Source organism: Terrapene carolina, unplaced genomic scaffold (genome assembly GCF_002925995.2).
Source record: "Terrapene carolina triunguis isolate 2854851 unplaced genomic scaffold, T_m_triunguis-2.0 Scaffold449, whole genome shotgun sequence".
Classification (NCBI taxonomy): domain Eukaryota; kingdom Metazoa; phylum Chordata; order Testudines; family Emydidae; genus Terrapene; species Terrapene triunguis.
Window position 1 is genome coordinate 3,508,861 of NW_020664800.1, and position 13,117 is coordinate 3,521,977.

The window sequence follows — 13,117 nt, forward strand, 5'->3', positions numbered from 1 at the left end:
GGACCTACCTCTAGGGTGTAGAAGATAGGATGATTTTCTGAGGTTACAACATGGTCTACTGATTATGGTCAATGGTGATGGTAGGCTTTGTCCTGTTGGACTGGACCACTCAGGATAAAATAGTAGTGAAAGAACCAACCCCATTCACATCATCTGCCAAACAGCTGATAGTCAACGTTGGTTTTTGGTCACTGACCTTCAAAGCAGCGAGCTAGATCTGACATCAGGAATCATAACATTCAAAAACCAGTGGGAGAACACTTCAACCTCTCTAACCACTCAGTGACAGACTTGAAGGTGGCAATTTTGCAACAAAAAAACTTCAAAAACAGACTCCAAAGAGAGCCTGCTGAACTTGAATTAATATGCAAATTAGATACAATTAACTTAGGTTTAAACAGACACTGGGAATGGTTGGGTCATTACACTAATTGAATCTATTTCCCCATGTTAAGTTCTCCTCACACCTTCTATGGGTCATCTCGATTATCACTTCAAAAAAAAATTTTCTCCTGCTGATGATAGCTCATCTCAATTGATTGGCCTCTTACAGTTGGCATGACTACTTCCACCTTTTCATGTTCTCTGTATGTATAAATATCTTCTTTCTGTGTGTTCCATTCTATGCATCCGAAGAAGTGGGCTGTAGCCCATGAAAGCTTATGCTCAAATAAATTTGTTAGTCTATATAAACAACAGCTGTGAAACTGAGCATCCAGACACTCCCGGTTGGAAGGCCAAGATAGCAGCGACGGGTACTTTTATGGATGACACTGCCAGGCTTTGCTGTTTCTGGTGCACAAGGTACTCTAGGATGAGAGATATAGGTGCCTGAAGTGGGGGTGTATGACGCTGGTCACACCAGCAGGTAAACCTTTTCCACTTTGCCAGATAAGTGGCCCTAGTGGAGGACTTTCTACTGCCGAGTAAGACCTCCCTTACCTGTTCTGAGCACAGAAGCTCCATGGGGTTTAGCCATGAAGCTTCCAGGCTGTGAGGTGGAGGGACTGGAGGTCGGGGTGATGAAGACGACCATGGTCCTGAATGATCAGGTCGGGGAGGAGTGGCAACATGATCGGGGCGTCCACCGACAGCTCCAGGTGCGTGATGTACCCATGTTGTCATGGCCACGCTGGTGCCACCAGAATTATCTCCACCCTGTCCCTGCAGACCTTGAGTAGGACCTTGTGCATGAGAGGGATCAGGGGAAAGGCATAGAGCAGGCGGCCTCCCCAGGGTAGCAGGAATGCGTCTATGATTGAACCTGGGCTGTGCTTCTGGAAAGAGCAGAACATTGGGCACTTTCTGTTGCCCCAGGTGGCAAACAAATCAACCTGGGGAAACCCCCACCTTTGGAAGATGGAGTGTATGACATCCAGTCGGATGGACCATTCGTGATTGCGGAAGGACCTGCTGAGGTGGTCCGCCAGTGCGTTCTGAACTCCTGGTAGATAGGATGCTTCCAGGTGACTGGAGTGGGCTATGCAGAACTCCCATAGCTGGAGGGCTTCCTGACATAGGGGAGAGGAGCAGGCTCCACCCTGCTTGTTGATGTAAAACATGGCAGTGGTGTTGTCCGTCAGAACTGCCATGCACGGGCCTTGTAGTCAGGCCTGGAAGGTTTGGCATGCTAGTCACACCGCCCTCAGCTCCTTGATATTGATATGGAGTGAGAGCTCGTCCTGTGACCACAGGCCCTGCGTCTGGTGGTCTCCCAAATGCGTGCCCCATTCCAGAGCTGACACGTCCATTACCAGGGACAAGGAGGGCTGGGGGCTGCTGAAGGGGACTCCTTTTCACACTGTCTGAGGGTCGAGCCACCATTGGAGGGACTCGAGCACTTGCTCCGACACCGTGACCACTGAGTTTAGGCTGTCATGCCCCGGGCGATAGGCCGAAGCAAGACACACCTGGAGTGGCCTGAGCCTCAGCCTGGCGTGCCGGATCACTAAGTGCTGGCTGCCATGTGGCCGAGGAGACTCAGGCATCCCCTTGCTGTGGTGGTGGAGTATTGCCTGAGGCGTTGAATGATGTCTGTCATGGCTTGGAATCGGGACTCCGGCAAAAGCGCTCTTGCCTGAACCGAGTCCAACACCGCCCTGATGAACTCTGTTCTTTGGGTCAGTGAGAAGATTTGACTTATTCTTGTTAAGGAGGAGACCCAGTCTCTCGAAAGTGGATCTGATTAAACGGACTTGAGACTCCACCTGCTCCCTGGAGCGCCCCCTGAGCAGCCAGTTGTCGAGGTAGGGGTATACCTGCACCTGCCTCCTTCGGAGGAAGGCTGCTATGACCAATATGCACTTGGTGAACACTCAGGGGGCTGTGGACAGGCCAAAGGGAAGAACAGTGAACTGATGTGTTTGTGGTTGACCACAAACCATAGGAATCTTTTGTGTGCAGGCTGAATAGCTATGTGAAAGTATGCGTCTTTCATGTCGAGGGCGGTGTACCAGACTCCCGGATCCAGAGAAGGGGTAATTGTACTGAGGGAGACCATGCTGAACTTCAACTTCACCATGAACTTGTTGAGTCCTCACAGCTCTAGAACGGGTCTGAGACCCCTCTTGGTTTTGGGGATTAGGAAGTATCGGGAATAGAATCCCTTGCCCCAGAGCTCCTGAGGCACCTCCTCCACTTCTCCTATGGCGAGGACTGTCCATGCCTCCTGGATAAGGAGTTGCTCCTGAAGAGGGATAGGGAAGGGGGGTGGGAGGGAGGGTAGGAGCAGAATTGGAGAGAATATCCCACTTCTAACGTGCGAAGAACCTAGCAGTCTGAAGTTATTTGGGACCAAGCACGGTAGAAGTGGGATAGACGGTTCAAAAAACTTGTGGAAGGATCCGGTGCTGAGACAGGTGCTCCGTCCTCGGGCGGACCTTCAAAAGGCCTGCTTTGAGCCCGACGAAGGTTTGGTCGGGCCCTGTCCCTGCCCAGAAGGATGGGAGGGCATGCGCTTGCCATTCCTGCCCCTACGTCTATAAAAATCCTGCCTCGGCCAAGGAGGATATGATCTCTGTTTTTGCGGATGGGGCTTGAAATGTTTTCGTTGGGTTGCCGCGGTGTGCATACCCAATGACTTCATAGTCGCCCAGGAGTCCTTTAGGCTGTGCAGTCTGGAGCCTGTTTGCTCTGAGAATAACCCTGCGCCTTCGAACGGTAGGTCCTGCAGGGTTTGCTGCACCTCAGGGCAGCCCGGATGCTTGTAGCCACGAGCTCCTCCTCATGGCTATCACAGAGGAAAGGGTGCGGGCAGCCGAGTCTGCAGAGTCTAGCAAGGAGATCTGCGCCACTGCCTTCCCTTCGTCAATAATTGCCGAGATCTCGGCTCTGGAGTCTGTTGGGATCAGCTCCTTAAACTTCCCCATGGAGGCCCATGAGTTGAAGTTATATCTGCTGAGGATAGTTTGCTGGTTCGCTATCCTCAGCTGCAGGCCCTCCAGAGAGTCGACCTTTCTACCAAAAAGGTCCATCCTTTTCGACTCCTTGGATTTAGGGGTTGGCCCCTGCTGCCCCTGCCTCTCCTCAGTAACCGCAGCCACTACCAGAGAGCACGGCTGCAGGTGTGAGAACAGGTACTCGTAACCCTTAGAAGGGACGAAATATTTGCGCTCCATGCCTCTATCGGTAGGCGGGATGGATGCAGGGGTCTGCCATAGAGACTTAATGTTGCTCTGGATCGTTTTTATCAGGGGCAGAGCTACCCTGGATGGGTCTTCTGGTGCGAGGATGTCGACCACGGGGTCCTCAGGTTTGACAACCTCCTCTGCCTGCAACCCCATGTTACAGGCGATCCTCCGCAGAAGGTCCTGGTGGGCCCTATGGTCAATCAGTGGAGGACCCAAGGTAGAAGCCCCTGCCACTGCCTTGTCCGGGGACGAAGATGAGAAGGCCAGAGGTGGCACGGGGTCCTCCTGACCCTCCAGCTCTCTGATCTCCTCCTGGTCAGTGCCGGGAGCCTCTGAGGCAACTGCTGTTGCGGTGATAGTAGCCTGGCCCTGCAGTGTGACTTGCACCAGAGTCGACTCAGCGGTGACCCGGACAGGTGGTGGGGCTTCTGCCAACGTCGTCTCGGATCCCTGAGGCGTAGGCCTGTCATTGGAAAAACCTCACTCTCAAACCTTATCTACCACTATATACACCAGGGGTTCTCAAACTGGGGGTCGGGACCCATCAGGGGGTCGCGAGGTTATTGCATGGGGGGTCATGAGCTGTCAGATTCCACCTCAAACCCCACTTTGCCTCCAGCATTTATAATGGTGTTAAATATATAAAAAAGTGTTTTTAATTTATAAGGGGGGTTGCATTCAGAGGCTCGCTATGTGAAAGGGGTCACCAGTACAAAAGTTTGAGAACCCCTGATATACACTAACTATACAACTAAGAGCTAAACTACAACTATCAGAAAGTACGCTAAGGGAAGCACTTGCTAGGCAAGCGACTGCTGTTCCAACAAAGGAACTGAGGAGGGGCCGGGTCAGCAGGGGTATATATCCAGGGGGCTCCACAGCCGACCCCATGGGAGCTACTAAGGGAAAACTTTCTGGCGTCTGTGCCTGCAGCACGCACACACCTAATTGGAATCGATATGAGCAATCACTCAAAAAATATCTTTTACTGGACCAATTTCTGTTGGTGAGAGAGCTAAGCTTTTGAGCTTACACAGAGCTCTTCTTCAGATCTGGGAAACTTAATTAGAGTGTCAGAGCTAAATACGAGGTGGAACAGATTGTTTAGCATAAGTAATATGTTAACATAAATTGAAATATGTTAGTTTAGCATTAATGATCTCTTCCACCTTGTATTTAATGGTGACATTCTGACTGTTTCCCAGACTTGAAGATGATCTCAGTGTTGTAGCTTGAAAATGTGTCGCTCTCACCAACAGAAGTTTGTCCAATAAAATATATGACCTCATCCACCTTGTCTCTCTTACAGACATTGGGACAGTTTAGCTAGCATATCCCAATTCATGTAATTACATCTTATCCCCCTCCATTTTCCCTGCAGTTTCAATTAACTATGTCTCTTCTTCACCATGTCCTGTGCTAAACGCTTATAGCCTTGTGTGCAACTGTTAAACACAGGGCCAGCGTAAGCAAATTTAAAGTCTCCTACAAACCTATGAGATTGTTCTCCCTAGCTGCATGAGCCACGATTTAGTGAGTGATCTTTGCTGCTCCAAATTCCTGCGCAATATCAGCCTTGTGGGAGGGGACTCCAGGGCCGCCCAGAGGGGGGGGGGCAAGTGGGGCAATTTGCCCCGGGCCCCACAGGGGCCCCCATGAGATTTTTTCGGGGCTCCTGGAACGGGGTCCTTCACTCGCTCCGGGGGCCCCGGAAAACTTTTGTGGGGCCTGGGCCCCCGGAGCTTCTTCCGCTCTGGGTCTTCGGGGGCAATTCGGCGGCGGGGGGTCCTTCCGCCCCGGGACCCGCCGCCAAAGTGCCCTGAAGACCCGTGGCGGGGGGGTCCTTCTGCTCCAGGACCTGACGCCGAAGTGCCCTGATGACCTGCGGCAGGGGGTCCTTCTGCTCCGGGACCTGCCGCCGAAGTGCCGGTGTTCGGCGGCAATTCGGTGGCGTGGGCCCCCCACTGCCGAAGACCCCAGGCCCCCTGAATCCTCGGGGTGGCCCTGGGGGACTCACTAATGTGTTCAGGACTAGTGTGTTTGTGAAGGACATTACAGAGAGAGGGTGGAAGTTCCCTGCTAAGCACTGGTGGGAGTGGGGGAAATTTGCAATATGCGCAAGCCAGGGAGGTCATAAGGGGAGCACCGTACTTCCCCAATGGCCTCAAGAGTCAATGTGCTTTTCAAGAACTAGGTATTCTCATGCCAGAGCTTGAAGACAGGACCACTCAAGTTGTGCCCTGGGGCTCCATGTTGAGCTGCACTGAGGGTTGCCAACCCTCCAGGATTGTCCTGGAGTCTCCAGGAATTAAAGATTAATCTTTAATTAAAGATTATGTCATGTGATGAAACCTCCAGGAATTCGTCCAAAGTTGGTAACCCTAGCTGCATTAGCTGAACTGGCCTTGGTAAAATGGTTGCTGTGCCTCACCCCCACTGTGGCTACATTGTGATGACAGGTGAAACGATCCCTATCTGTAGCCAAAGGGTGATCAAATTCTGCACTAAGTGCCCTGCCTGGCTGGTGGATGTAGGGTACCACCTGGCCGGTATTTGACTGGCCTGGCCTTTTTTTTTTTTTTTTTTGGCTTTGTCAGAAAAATAATTTAATCTGCTGGTTTGTTTTTAAAGTGGGTTTAAAGATTTGCATTATTATCACAATACACTGGGATATCTAGTGTTCAAAGTTTCTGTGGCCAGCTGCAGTGTTCCCACCTCCGCAGTTTAAGCGGTAAGAGATCAAAACTGTGGGCCATCCAGCAGCCGTGTGCCACCAACACGCAAGCGCACAGCGCGGTGAGAGAGGGCTTGAGTCGTGCGAGAGTGAGGAGGCGTGCGACATTTCCAATCTCTTATCTATATGCGTTATCTCTCTGGAGACTATAAGTGGCTGTTGAAGGGGGGTTGCGGAGTCGCCTTGTGGTTGGGCTTGTGGTAGGCTTGCTTTGTGGGGCTGGGTGCCAGGTTTGTTTGGTTTTTTGCATTTCAAAGGTGATAACCCTAGGTGGAGGTCTTGGGGGGGGGGATGTTTCACAATGAGGTTTGCTCCCCCTTGCAGGGGCGCAATGAGGGATGATGGGGGGAAGGGCAGCTCTGGTGCCCCCATGGCCACCCAGTAGCCAAGGCCCGGCGTTGCTAAGGCATGCAACGGGGAGGCTGTTGCTATGGGCGCCATAGAGTCCCGCTAGAGCGTGAGGCTAGAGAGGCACCCGGAAGCGGGCTCGTCTGGCGCGGCTCGGAGGCTGCGGAGCAGGATAATGGCGGTTGGGGCGGACGGCGGCTGGCGGTTGGGAGCGGTGCGCGCGCCGGGCTCTGCGTCCTGAAACCGCCGTTATGTACTCGGCGTCGCCGCCGCCGCCGCGACGGGACTTCATCTCGGTGACGCTGAGCCCCGCGGAGGCGGCGGGGGCAGGCGGCTACAACAACAGCAAGGCCTGGAGGAGGCGCTCCTGCTGGAGGGTGAGGGAAGGGGCCCCGCCCCCGCTGCAGGGTGAGGGGCCCGGGGGGGGCCAGCTTCCTGCTGGAAGGGGAGGGGCCCGGGTGACGTGGCCGCCCCGCCCCCTCCCTGCTGGAGGGGGTCTCATGGAGGGGGGGTCCTGCCCCTCCGCTGGGTGCGGGGAGACCCTGCTCCCTGCTGGAGGTTGAGGGGATGTTAGTAGCCCCGGCCCGCGCTGGAGGGGGGGGGGGGGAATCCCAGGTTGGGGGGGGGGGGGGGGGGGGCCCGGGTGGGGGGGGGGGGGGGGGAGCCCCCCCGGGGGGTGGGGGGGGGGGGGGGGGGGGGGGTGGCAGAACCCCCCTTGGAGCGGGAGCGGTGCTCCCTACTTGATGTGGAGGAGGATCGGGGTCTCTCCGACACTTAAGCAGGGGTGCGGAGGACAGGCAGTGGCAGTATCGGTGAGGGAGTGCCCATTCCCCCCACTGAAAGGGCACCCTAGCTGGTGAGGAAGAGGGCATAAGGCACCCCTGCCTAGGGAAGGTCGGTGACAGGGCAACAGCTCTCTTCTCCCAGTCTAAAGAAAAGAGGTAGGATATGCCTAGAGGGGCACTGGACCCCCAGCCCCCCTCCTTTTATCCTACCCATCTCAAGGAAAAGAGGTAGGACGCTGGTGAACATGCTCCTGGGGAGGGTCTGGGGCTACCCCTTTTCGTCTCCCCCTTGAGACAGGAGAGAAGTGAGGTGAAAGCATTAGGAACTTTCATTCCCTTCCCACCCTGGTGAGCTGCTGCACTTGTACTTGCCCTGGGGAACCAAGTTGGGGATAAGGATACGAGTAGCCCAGGAGGTGGTTGTGATAAAAGGTGACATAGGAGATTGAGCAATATAAATGTCTCACCCTTTGTGTTGGGGAGGGATGTACAAGATCAGTGTACAGCAGTGGTCCCCAAACTTTTTACCTCAACCCCCCTTACCCTGTCCACGCTCGCCCCTCCCCCCCGTAGCCGGGAGCAGCGAACGCAAGCAGGAGTAAAGGGGGCTGGAGCCGGCAGCCGGGGCCCTGGGTGTAGAGCCAGGAGCAGAGCTGGATAGCTCTCCCACTCTGCCCCCCTGTGGGGGCAGGCCTGGGCCCTAGCTGCACCCCCCGAATGTTCTTCTGTGCCCCCCTAGGGCAGCGTGCCCCACAGTTTGGGACCTCTGCTGTACAATGATCAGTTTAGGGAATAACAGGAAACGTATGTCTATGCTGGTTGGCAGAGTGAAATGTGTTGACATGTCAGTCTTCACTGAAATGTTTGTGGCCTGTGGTTGCTTGCAACAGTGTGGATGCAGTTGGTATCTCAATCCTGGTAGGAGTGGAGTGCAAGGTTTGTGGAAGTACCGTGGGGCAGAAGAGCTTCTGGGAAACTGAGGGATGTGCCCAAATGCTGCTTTGCCCAGTGAGGGAAGGGTTTCCCAGTGCAAAAAGTTAGCAGCAAGCTGTTACTCTGGTTTAAAAAACCCCCCGAGTGAAATGGTATGTATGGTGCGGGGCACTAAAATATACAAGACCCAAAATGTTATCACTAAATGCAGTTTACTGAACATCTGTAATAGAAGGCTGGTTTTTACTGTATTCTGGCTTCTGATTTCGTAGGATTGTACTTAATTGTGAACAGTCTCTTGTGTTTTATTTTCTTGTTAATTATGCTGTTGGTTTACTGCACTTTCCCAAAGCTGAATGTGGGTGGTTGTCTTTTTTTGGTGGCAGTCTCTCGTTTACATAACAGTTTCACAAAGAGTGATTGTCCGAGGTGGGGTGTCTTGCTTTTCCTATCCAGCTTGAGATGCTTATTTTATTTTTAAGCTTCCTCTTTTGATGCACTAATGTCATTTTTTCATTCTCCCTCTTCCCTACACCTATTTTGCTTCTGCTTTGTATGTCCCTTGTGTATACCATGTTGGCCAGAAGGGAGGAGCCTCTTGGCTCTTTTCCAGAACCAAATCTGGGCAGATGCATAGATCAGCCAGTGAAAGGTTGCTGTAAAAATCCGTGTACTGTAGCTGATGATCTGTCTGGGAGATTTATCACAGTGCAATTTCTCGAGTCTCCACAGACTCCGGCAGTGAGTGGCCCTGATCTTGTTCTCAAACCTAGCCTACCATATGCTAGCATGCTGTGTTGCTACTTTCCATATCATGACAAAGTAACTGATCTATTTTCAAAATAGGAAACAGTGTAAAACCTACACATAATCAATTTCATATTTTTTACTCTGAAAGAACTTCCATGTGTTCGTTTGTTTGACAGCAACGGGCTGGCTTTCTACTTGTCATGCTAAAGAGTCTTCCTCTTATTTATTTTCTTTCTCAAAGAAATGGAAGCAGCTTTCTCGACTACAGCGGAGTGTAATTCTCTTCCTGTTTGCCTTCTTGGCAGTCTGTGGAGTCATTTCATACACAAACATGGGGGAACAGTGGAAAAGTACGTCTTTCATACAGTTCAAGGTTGCCCTAATAAATGTCATAAATGGTTAAGATTGCTTGTTCTTAGTTTTTGTAATTACATTTTTACAAGGTGTGCTCAACGTCTGCCAGAAAAAAATATTTTATTCAGAAGTTTAGTTAATGTGACATACGTTTTATTGCAAATGTTCAGGTAGAAATTACCCTATCCATCCCTTTTTAAAAAATTTGAATAACAGTTGGTTCATTTTGGTTCTTTATCCTGAATATCTGAAGTGACATTTTGTTTTGGCTAATAATGAGTTTAGAGGCTGCAAACATCCTTAGTACTTAGTTTAAAAAATAAATAAAATAACAGCCCAAACCTAAAGACTTAGACGGTAAGATAAACAATTCTCTCTCCATTGTGATTATGCAGAAGGCTTGAACTCTTTAAGCACTTTTGGGAAACAGGACCAAGTTTACCTTCAACACTGTCTTCTTACAGCATTGAAAAGTTTTTGTTTGTTTGTTTTATTTTTTTTTAAATCAACAAAAAAAACCCCAATCTATTATTATGGAGGCTTGTAATTTAACACTTTCAGTTAGACATGTAAGATCTGTTGGCTTCTGTAGCATTTTTTTTTTTTGGCAAAGGTATCACTTGCATATAAAATACAGGTGACTACCATAGGGCTTGTCTACATTTGATGTGGGGAGAGTTATTTTTCCAGCTAGTGTCGAAACTGTTAATTCCTTATGCAAGGTAGTTTGATGTGTACTGAATGTATTTTATACATATAGGTCTAACGAACAAATCATCAGAAGATCAGAAGACAGAACTAGAGATCCCTGGATTGAAACCAGCAAATCCAGCTGTTTTACCAGCACCGCAGAAAGCAGATGCCAACTACCCGGAGCTTTCACCTCAGGTATTGCAAGGAAAAATGTTTGTCTTAACCCTACCTAATAGGGTTTGTGAAAGCTGCAAATAGCATTTAATTCCAATAGTCGTAATGGAAAAAGAAATGAAGGCCTGTTATAAGAATTAATTTCCTATGGGTAGAGAACTCAACTCTCAAGAAAGGCTTTGGTTCCAGTGAGGTGTGAAAACATTGTCTACTTTCTGGCTTTTGTTTGTATCCATAGACTTAAAGAGGAGAGAATAGCTCTGATTTCTGAGAACTCTCTTCTTAGCTCAGTCTGAAGGAGCTAGTCAGCTGTCTAATAGGAGCACTAATATATAATGAAAGCATTTGGGAGGTGGGGGTAAGGTATTTCTGGAATTCTCAATAGATATCATATGGGCTTTGTTTAATAGTGAACTTGTGTTCAGTATGTTTCCTAAACCACTGGTGTGCTTGTCACTGCTGATACTTCAGGCTTTTTGTGACCTGGTATTCTAGGCTCCATCTTACTATCTTGATGAATCTGCTTGTGCTTGGTCTAGGCCCAGGCATACCACCATTGCCTGCCTCCCATTCAGCAATATGTGCTCTAACCTGCTATGGAGTACTCCAAACCTCAGTCCTGGAAACGTGAGCAGCCCAGGCTCTGTGGCTGGCTAGAGTGTGTACAGTTGAATATGAGGCAGGGGATAGTCGGCATCTCTGGTAAACTGCAACAGCTTCCCAGAATAGGTGGAAATAATAATAAATCTAGTAGCTCTCTAACTCTGAGATACTCTGAAGGTGTGTGAAAGTTACTTATTTTATGGATACACTTCTAACGGATCATACAAACTGTCTGATTTCCAAGAAATTCATTGGGAGAGTAATAGGAAAAAGGAACTCTGTTTAAAGTGTGTGTGTGTCTCTACACACACTCTCCTGTTCACACAATTAGTTCAGGGAATTTAGGATTCTTTGTTTTAAATGAAAATGATCTCTCATGTGGTGCTTTCTTCTAATTTGTATAATGTACATCTACTATGAAAAATAATTCCTGGTATTGGATCACTTCTGCATTGCGTAAGCCCTTAGTAACGCATCTCTTTGTTATAACTAGTGTCAATTGTTGCACCTTGTTATATATATATATATATATATATATTTATGACAGTTTCACATTTTTGACAGTGCTGTGTGTTATAGATATACCTGGTAATGATACAGGTAGCCTAATATCCTCACTGGTAACTGTTACCCAAGGAGCTATGTACAATTTTACCAGAGATAAAAAATTCAAACATGATTTCCCTCCTCCTCGGCCTGTCTGGTTGAGATGAAAGGTTGCATGCTGTGACCTGTAGTCCCCTGCACTACATCTCTGTATTAAAAATGAGGGTATTCTCAGGTTGCATTGTACAACTCTGGGATGCTTTTGGACTGGATATTGGCCACCCATGCAGTAGATCATATGCATCTTGGTTTACTTTTGCCTTTCTTTCTTAGAAACATTCAAAGCCTCCTCATGTCCGACGTGGTCCTCCTAATCTGCAGATCAGACCGCCACGGAGAGATGCAAGGGTAAAGGCCCAAGATGTTGCTGGCAAGACTGAGGAAGAACCTGGCCAGGCTGATAAAGAAGAGAAAACAGAAAAGTCCATTATTAGGTAGGTAGAAATATTTCCAAGAATTTACAATTTGCTGGAGCAGTCTTCTAGTTTTGTTTTTATTCTCTCAGAAGCTATTGGGGGAAAAAGATGAATGTACAAATTTGTGAGGGCTTTTCATTGTCTGCCTAGAATGTTGTTTTACTTATATGCTTCTTTGGCCTTGCATAACAGCAGTGTGTTGATTTTTGCTAGATTGATTTGCTTGGTTATCTGAGTTTTTGGTGCCCAAAGGCACTACTCAGGGTTTGAGGCCCCATTAGACTAAGCACTGTACCAATGCACAGGTAGACACAGCCCTTTTCCTGAAGAATTTGTCTGTAGGATTATTTCACTCTATCAATTTGTTCTGTGTTAGATGTTAATACAATAGCACAATCATCATTATCTTAGTCCTGATGTACATTTGCAAATTGTATCGGCCTAACTGTCTGTCGGGGTGTGTGTGTAGGTTTTTGGGTTTTTTTAATCAGTGTAATTATGCATACTAACCTGTAGTATGGATTAATTTATACAAATATAAAGGTGCCTTATATTTGGAATAGCTTATTCCCCTACCCATATGGGAATAGCTATACTGGTATAAAGCACCTTTATACTGATATAAAGGCATCCATGCTAAGGAGCTTGTACTGCTTTAACCATGTTAACCAATATTGTGAAAGCGTTACAACTTTCTGGTGTATTAGTCATGGTGTTCACTTAATTTGGGAATAAGCAATAGCATTTGACTTCATTGTTCAATATAGAAAGAATAGTAAAAGTTGACCACAGATACCTATGGTATGTTTACACTAGATATAATTTCCTAAAATTTTTCTCACCCTTGCTGCCACTGGTGCAGCTCAGTTGGTAGTAGCAGTGGCACCTTGTCTGCAGTAGTGTTCTAGCCATCATATCATCTAAACCCTCTCACAGCGATTGTAGAATCTTATCTACCCAAGCGCTCCCAGCATTGCTACCACTGACTGGAGCGGTACTATTGGCAGCAATGATGGTAAATCTAGGAAAACTACTTCAGTGTAGGTCTGTAGTATGCTAGTAACAATGTCAATATTAATGCAGTAGTAGTAA

General features: G+C 48.8%; 1 protein-coding gene across 1 annotated transcript in view; it reads left to right on the plus strand.

Moving 5' to 3' along the window:
- Positions 1 to 6,869: 6,869 nt before the first annotated feature.
- The window catches only part of MAN1B1 (mannosidase alpha class 1B member 1), a 29,518-nt gene continuing 23,270 nt past the window's right edge, over positions 6,870 to 13,117 (plus strand). The window contains exons 1-4 of the mRNA XM_024200253.3: positions 6,870 to 7,088; positions 9,421 to 9,529; positions 10,294 to 10,421; positions 11,883 to 12,043. Of these exons, the coding sequence (XP_024056021.2) occupies positions 6,963 to 7,088; positions 9,421 to 9,529; positions 10,294 to 10,421; positions 11,883 to 12,043 (524 nt within the window). The 5' untranslated portion in view covers positions 6,870 to 6,962. The remainder of the gene's footprint in view (positions 7,089 to 9,420; positions 9,530 to 10,293; positions 10,422 to 11,882; positions 12,044 to 13,117) is intronic.